This window comes from Centroberyx gerrardi, chromosome 18 (assembly GCF_048128805.1).
Source record: "Centroberyx gerrardi isolate f3 chromosome 18, fCenGer3.hap1.cur.20231027, whole genome shotgun sequence".
NCBI classification, from domain to species: Eukaryota; Metazoa; Chordata; class Actinopteri; order Beryciformes; family Berycidae; genus Centroberyx; species Centroberyx gerrardi.
In genome coordinates this window covers 15331740-15340118 of record NC_136014.1, presented here as the reverse complement: position 1 = coordinate 15340118, position 8379 = coordinate 15331740, and the positions used below count along the sequence as shown (strand labels likewise).

At 41.7% G+C, this 8379-nt stretch overlaps 1 protein-coding gene across 1 annotated transcript; it reads right to left on the bottom strand.

Annotated features, from left to right (window-relative positions):
* Window positions 1-676: 676 nt before the first annotated feature.
* On the bottom strand, window positions 677-8148 carry il20ra (interleukin 20 receptor, alpha). Its single transcript, XM_078290014.1, has 7 exons — window positions 7745-8148; window positions 6374-6497; window positions 5887-6095; window positions 5433-5608; window positions 5094-5238; window positions 4303-4439; window positions 677-3660 (listed from the first exon to the last, which is right to left on the bottom strand). The coding sequence occupies exons 1-7, from the start codon at window positions 7791-7793 to the stop codon at window positions 2521-2523; spliced, it is 1980 nt and encodes a 659-aa protein (XP_078146140.1). The 5' UTR covers window positions 7794-8148; the 3' UTR covers window positions 677-2520.
* Window positions 8149-8379: the final 231 nt, after the last annotated feature.

The following is an 8379-nucleotide window of genomic DNA, read 5'->3' as shown; positions in this document are numbered from 1 at the left end:
CAATTTGACCACCAGATGCCACTGTTCATTCTCCGCATATTCATTTTATATGGGGAAAATTAAGAATAAAAATTCAATGTCTTTAAAGTATAGAGTATTAAGAGAAGAATGCATACACACATTTCCTAAAATAGCTGAACCGTTTTAATGGAGTCTCGAGCTGAAAATATGTAAAAGTAGTTAGAGTCCAAAGTTTTGAAGAGAATGATAAAGAAAATTGGCAAGAGCCCAATTTAGGCCACTTACAAAAACTAGAATAGAATAGAATAGAATAGTTGGTCAGTTGGTCTTATGAGTCTTACTATTGTTTATTTGAACTTGCGTGTGTAGTAATTCTGTCTTGCAAGTTGCAATAAAAGCAAAAAGAATGAAACAATAACTCCCAGAGTAAAACCAGTTCAGTAAACTGGACATAACTTCATGTACAGCTTCAAAGTTATCACTGACTGGTTTTACACTCAAGATAACCTGAGTAGGAGAATATGTGAATGTGAAACTGAATGTGATAACAGCCACCTGCGTTGCTCCGTCGTCCCTGGAGCTGCTCGGGTTTCATTATTCCCCCTCCCTGCTGCTTTAGATGCAGCTCACATGTCTATAAGGAAGAGATTTTTATAGTGAATCAGTTCCAGGAACTCACAAATAAGACCAAAGGAAAACACAATGCAGATACCTGTGGGTGTGTGAGGGGTTTACCAGGATAAAAAGCACCATCAAAGTGATACATGAAAGAGAAACTCCTACACAAAGCATCTTAAAACAGAAAAAAAAAAGAATTTTCCTGCTGGTGTTAGAATGTGTCATCACAGCTTCCTACACATGACATTTTCAGTAGTTCATTATGACAGAAATAACAGCAAAACAAGAGAATTAAGAAACAAGAGCAACATGATAAAAAGAGCTGAGAAATAATGATTTCCTTCATTAGAATATACTGTATTTGTGTAGCAGTCTTGTTAACGAAGAACAAAGCTACAAAAAGAAGAACTGAAAGTAATTTCTCGGTTATTTAGTGAAGTTTATTTGCACAGTGATAAAACATAGAAGAGATACAAACACAAAAAGAAGAGATGTGATCATGTATTCACGAGACAGCCTAAAACACCCTGAGGGGCTTTTAAAAGAACATCTCAACTCAAAACAAACTAAAGAAAGAAACAAGATGACAAAGTGCTACTACTATTCATTTCATAGAGAAGGTGCAGTAGTTTGTTCACAATTTTCTGAAAAGAAACAGACAATAATAATAGAAAAATAACGCTAAAATGTTAACTGATTGTCCCTGTTTTTCTTCAATAAAAAGGCACAGAGAATACCATCACATGGATCAGGCAACTTCATAATATTAAGACAATCTATAGAGTGTAAAGTGCTATAGCTTTGTCCTTCATTTAATATCAACACAGTAATCACATAGCAAAACTCTGTATCTCTGACCGGTGTTTCCTTGCTATGTATTCAGCAGTGGGCCAATACAGCAAGGATGCTAAATGAAAGACATTATAATCCATCAAAAATTAACCCCCAAAATACAAACAACTATCGGTTCAATGTTTTGTATTCCAAGAACAGTTTTCGTGCTACAACCTGCATTAGAACCAGAACTGGGACTAAAACAAAACCAAAAATCTAAAATACCTCCACCTACTACTGCTATAAAACATGATCAAGTAAACACGGGTGTGGACCTATACTGTAGTCACATAGAGTTGGCAGGCCACTGTCCCTAATAAAGGAAATACCAGAATAAAGTGCCTTCCCGGGGTGTGGAGCCACCCCAAATCACCAGAACAGCTTCAATACAACTCCATTCTTCCACTAGAAACTCCATCATTTGCTGTTTTGATGACGGCTTTGGCAAACCATGTGTCAGACGGCGCTCCAGAATATCCCATAAGTGCTTCATAAGTGCTTAGCTGGGTTGAGATGTGACAACTGGGGCGGCCATGGGACTGTATATGGTTTACATTGTTTTCATGCTCGTCAAACTATTCAGTGTTAACATCGCTATTCTGGAAGATTCCACCTTCATCCTGAAAACTACTTCGCCATAGGACAAGCTTAATATCTCAGAAGAGCTTTGACTCAACATGAAGCACAATTACATAGAGAATGCCTCGATCTAACTGTAATGTAAAGCCCAGTGAGCGATGAACACTTCTGCCTTGGCTCAAATCTAAGATAATTTCCTTCATAGTGTGATTTGTTCATAATTATTCACAGTACGTTGTGTGATTTGTTCAAGGCTTAATGTAAAAAGATAAACTATAATTAAGAAATAATAATAAAGTAATAACAGTACAGTAGAGGTATGAATAAAATCCTGCTACTTAAGTGCTTGTATTTGTTATTATCAAGTGTGGATCCAAAGTGTAACTGGCTTATCCTGATTTGTTATCATGACTATCTTTCCCCCATTGCTTATTAAAAGGAAAAAGGTAGATGAGTGTAGAAGAAGAGCTTTATCTGTTAGGGTTTTTCCCCTTATAATAATTGGGAAAATGTCATCATCTGTGTCGCCTACTGGTCCATGGGGATCACTAGGTTCCAGTTGGTCAGAATCTCGTCTGCCTCCCACCTCGTTTCCCTCCCTCTCTCCATCCCTCTCTCTGTCTCTGCCTCTTCCTCTGACTCCTGTCCCACTAACACACTCTCCAACCTCAACTCCCTCTCCTCCTCCTCCTCTCGTCCCATCCCTCCCTCCCTCTTTCTCTCTGTCTCCGTCTGTGGCAACACTAGCTTCCTGGTCTCGGGATCCCAATTAACGCAATTGGTTTCATCCTCCTCCTCCTCCTCCTCTTCCTCCATTTCCTGCTCTGTAGCCAATCCCAGAACAGCGTAGTTGTCAGAAAGGTAATCCCATTGGCCGGTGTGGGAGGTAGGCGTGTCTTCGACGTGCTGCGAGGCGTAAGGGGAAAGAAGGGGTGCCTCCTCTCTATCCTTTCCTTCCTCCACCCTTCCATCCATCACTCCATCTCTTCTTCCCTTCACCGTTTGCGGAAGTAAAGGAATATGGAAGAGGCCAGTATGGGGGTCTTTGTTGATACGTAAACCTGAACATGCTCTATCTTCCTTCTCTTCCTCCATCTCTCCCTCTACCCTCCCCTGAAGAGCGTTTCTTGATGCCTGAGTTTGAGTCAGTAACAACGTTTGTACCTGCGACCATGTGTGCGCCTGTACAAATGTGAATGTCTCTGCCTGTGTGTGTGTTGGCGTGTGTGTGTGTTGCCTTTTCTGTGGGAGGTAGGGGTTCGCCTGAGAAGCGTCAGCAGTAGCGGAATGATCGTTCTCTCCCCCCGACTCATTCCTCTCACAACTGTCTCTCGCTCCGTCTTCCCTGCCATCCGAATGATCCCCATCTCCCCCTCCGTCGCTCTTCCACACGTTCTCTCCCTCCTCTCCTTGCTGTTCAACAAATCCATAGTGCACAGACTCATTTTCCCAGGGTGCCTCGGGCTCCGGGAGCATTCCGGGGTTCTGGAGGGCGTAGCTCGGAAAGTGAGCCAGGAGAACTGGGGCCGGTAGCTGTGGCTTGGGGCATGTGGGGTCCGATGTGACCGGCGGTGGCTTACTGCTGATGGATGAGTGCGGAGTGATGAGGATGAATTTTGTAACCTCTGGGGAAAACGTCAGAGGAGGGCAGTGGAACTTAGTCAGCTCCTGGGACCAAAGGAGGAGGAGGATGGAAGGAAAAGACTGACCATTAGCTTTTGTAACATGAGAAAAACAATGATGCAGGTACTCCTTGGGCCAATCAGTAACAAGATGCATCATCCCTCCAAGTTTCATCAAACTGTAGTGCCTCCATCAGGCCAACAGTGTCATGTTTTTAAACACATACACAGTGTCAAAATGTGTCCTCCCTCCAAAGTTTCATCAAAACCACACCAGTGATTTCTGAAATATTACATTTGAGTTTACATTTTTTACTCTTGATTATAGCGATCCCACTAGGCCAATCAGTGTAATTTGTAAGGATAGCTGGATTTGTGTAGCAAGATTTATGTTTAAATTGGACTGCAGGAGTTAGTCTTTCAAAGTTTGAAATTTAGTAAACGCCAGAACAGCCAAAATCAGACTTCATCAAACGAGGGACAAAAATTGGATGAAAACTAATTCAATTGCCAGAGTTTTCTGACTGTTTGGGAGTTGAAGAGATTATTACATAAGAGATTATGTCAATAACATATCAACTTTTGTTTGTGTTTTTACTGTGCTAGTGTATAATAAGTTAAGATGAATAACAAATATATATATACATCAAATATAAATGTGTGTTCATGTTGTGTGTGTGTGTGTTACCAGTATATGTGGCTTCTTTTGTCCTTCCCCCCTCAGTGAGCGACAGAGCAGGTAGCCAGCCACCGCCAGCATACATATGCAGACCGTCGGAACCACAATACCCACAACCACCCTGTGTAGCTGGCCAATCACAGGGTCTGGAGGGGGACGAGTGAGACGAGTCAGGCAGTCGAGGGGAGACAAAGATGAACATGTCACAACATACACACACATATACTTATGTTCACATCAGTACAAGAACTAAACACAAAGATGAAACACAAGATGTTGCAGCTACATGTAAATTTTGGTGATTTTCATGTTTTCACTTCTGTTAAAGAATTTCATGCTCGAAAATTCTCCGATCTCTTGGGCTTATGAAACCCTTTCAAAGCAAACTGGATAATGTACTTTACTTTTACTTTTACTAGTAGGCTACAAACAAAAATGACTACAACCTAACACAGATCCCTGTTAACACAAGTCACATTCAATACTACACAGATCACAACATATAACATACAAACAACATGTCATAAAAGTGTAATAATGATGTAAAAAAATGCATTGTCTTCAAGCTAAAATTAGGCTGTTTTTCTTAGTTACTGGAAAGTTGACATTTTGGACATGCAAAGTTTTATTATAATATGCCCATTTTGCAATCACTGTGTGCACAAAACAAACCCATACGAAAGGGTTTGTTCTCTGTATCTCTCTCCCTTCTTTTTTGTGTTTAGTCACATTCCTCTCTACTTGTCAAACGGAGAGAAATGTCCACACACACACACACACACACACACACACTGTTGTACCCTGTGGCGTGGTGATGCAGTGCCAGGCCGAGGGTTGGCATGGGACGGGCATGGAGAAGAATCTTGTCTTGGCAGAGAAGCAGTACTCCGTGTCATACTCCATCAGACGATATTTATACAGACCGGAGGCCATTGGGAAATGACGCTGCACACATTTATACATGCACACACAGGACACACACACAAGCACACACACACACATTACAGATTAGACCAAAAATTGATTCAATGGTCTGGCAAAGATAATTCGAATTCACCTACTTTTGTCTAAATATTTGAAACAAGCTGCTGTACAGTTTATATACGAACAAGCCGGGATTTCTAATCATTTCTACTCACCGTCTGGTTGCGGCGGGCGTTGTGGACAGAGAGCTCGTAGGTCATCTGTGGGTAGAGTGTTGCCATGGGAACCTCTGGGGTGTGGCTGTCAAGCTGATGTCTCATTGGCCCCTTCAGACCGATGATGGCACTGTTCTCCTCCATCGCCACGGAAACCAACGGAGGGCCAAAACTCGCTGTAGAGGTGGATGGTATAAAAAATATTTTTTATTGCTTTGGTATATTGTACAATTAGTGGAAAGCACAAGCTAGCTAAGCGTCATCCCATACGCATCAGCACCGACACCACAGCATGCTACCAATGTCCTCAAAAAGTTGGTGTATTCATTTAAATATTAAAGGTAGAGGCATCTTAATTGTCTGTCTTTGGTCCAATCCTCCTCTGCGTGTCTGTCAGTCTTTATATATCGGTTAGTGAAATCACATTTTTAGGCAGAACGTCTCTTTAACTTACTGTCAGACTTTGGATCAAATCTAGTCTGTGTCACCGCCCATTTGGAGGCTCCTCTCTTGCCCACAGTCCGAACCCTGGCGTAGTATGCCTGCTCCAGATCCCACGTCTCATTGGTCAGATCGCACCAGCTCCGCACCGTATCCCTACACTGCCACACCGCCCTCCAGTGCATCCGTCTCCCTCCGCTGCCCTCCGCTGTGTCCCCGTAGCTGGGAAGGACAAAGAGGACCACAAGAGCCAGAGATTAACCTGACAGCTCCTAAGGGGAAAAGGTTGGTTAAGATGCACCAATAAGGAAAAGGTTTACTGGTCTGCAATTATAAAAACAACAATAAACTTTGTTCATGGAGTTTCAGTTCACTGGAAATCTTCTTCGCCACATGTGACAATACATAAAATTCTATAATATCTATCTATCTATCTATCTATCTATCTATCTATCTATCTCTCTATCTCTCTATCTATCTATCTATCGGGAAGTACCTACATGGCATACTGCACTGTGAAGTGTGTGTTTGGTGCTGTGTCATTCCCAGGATGCCACTGCAGCACATTCCTCAGATTCACAGAAGAGAAGACGACATCGACGGGGCTGGGGGGAGAGGAGAAGACTGGAACCACAGAGACAGAAGGAATGAGAGAGGAACAGAAAGTGACAGAGAGAGAAAGAATGAGAGGGAGAAACTGATCAGGAAGAGAAGAGTGATAGAGATAAGAGGCACACTGCTAATTTATACACAGCCAAACTCATGTTCATCAGTACAAAATGCAGACTATGTAAGAAAGGAGTGTGATGTTGACACATTTTGGATAAGCAGCTTTAACTAACTTAAAGGCTGGTTGACTAACTAACTGATGATTTACTGATTGTCAGGCTGGGTGACTTGCCAGCTAGATTGCTGGTTGATTATTGGACAAGCAGTCAGCTTTTACAGCATACCATTTGAACTTCCTCTTTTACAGGCCGTGGGACAACTCATAAACACATTCCATATCAGCTGCAAGCCACCTCTATAAACCACTGCTTCTTAAACTATGGCTCAGAACCCAGAATGGGACGCTGCCATGTTTCTTGTGGGTTCCCAGATAATAATAACATTAGTGAGTCTGGGTCCTAAGGTGTGCTTCAATACTAGTATTTCCAAAATTTCCTTTTTTGACTTGTGGAAAAAGTTTGCAAATCATTGGGTGATTAAATACTTTACAATACAATATCATATAACCAAAGAATTTGAATTGATGTAATTCAAGTCCTCTAATTACAATATAAGAAAGTAGACCTTTTCAGCCTGGGACACAAATTGACTAAAGTGAGTCTCATCCTGGGACTCAGGTTACTGTGCTCCACACATTACTAGTATTCTTGTTATGTAGGGACCCAAAAGGCCTGTGACCCATTTTTGGTCCTAACTCATAGAGGGTGTGACAATATCACACACGCACATCAGACCAAGCCGTATACAGTAGGAGAAGTAAGTTACATGCAGCCTAGAATTTGTGCTTAGATCTATACAACTTACTAGTTTGATACTTTATATATACCTGTTTTACTCCAAGTTTTGGATTTAACACAGGTTGCAATAATGAAACTGTACTTACTGTGATACTTTATTGGGATAAACAACCTAATTCTAACTGGGCAAGAAGAGATTCCACATGGTTTCTCTCTGATTTAGTCATTTAAAGGTCAGATCTGCGCCAGTAAGATTTGAATCAATACTGCCTGTGTAAATCCTGCCTATGACAATAAAGATGAGTCAATAAAGGCTACCAACCAAATTAGTAGGCTATTAGTATTAGTATTAGTAATAACAGTAATAGCTAGTATTAGTGTGTTTAGCAGTTCTATGCAGCTTACCTGTATATTTTACAGCTCCGAGGTAAAGAACAATAATTACACTCCACATCTCTGCATGGAGCCACACCGGTCATAGTTTCATCACAAACACCAACACTTTCACCACCAACCCGACAGCTCCTCAACTCCTCTGGCGGCCCGTCGGCTCTGAGGTTTTGTCACATTTTCCATACACCTGCTCGCCTTGCAGGTCTGTATATTTCCGCTGCTCCGCCAAACGACTAGTAAGATCACCTGCAAGTTTTTTTTTTTTCTACGAATTTTCAGTTGCCCCGTGAAGAACTGAAGAAGTCGAAGTGCGGAATAAGTCGAAATGTTATTAATTAAATTGCATCCTACCAGGAAAAATGTAGCCCTACTGTAAATTATTTAGTTCGAGGAAAACAACACCTAGCCTACAGGTTCCCGTGTATGCGGAAGGAATGTGACTGCACTTGTTTGTGGTTTGTACACATTACACCTGTACTACACTTTGACAATAGAGTGGGGTGGGAGTGTGTGAAGGGGCGTTTCTCCAGGAATTGGCCTCCCTACACTTTATATCTTCAACCTGAATAGGCATATATGCCAAATAACTACAATCGAAACAAAAGGTGATCTCCACTCCGATTTCCAGGTAGAGGCTTATAATGACA

Coding starts and splice junctions, on each gene's coding strand:
- il20ra (XM_078290014.1), bottom strand. CDS start 7,793: ATGTGGAGTGTAATTATTGTTCTTTACCTCGGAGCTGTAAAATATACA. Junction 6,498..7,744: donor CGGAGCTGTAAAATATACAG/GTAAGCTGCATA, acceptor CTGTGGTTCCAG/TCTTCTCCTCTCCCCCCAGC. Junction 6,096..6,373: donor TTCACAGTGCAGTATGCCAT/GTAGGTACTTCC, acceptor TGTCCTTCCCAG/CTACGGGGACACAGCGGAGG.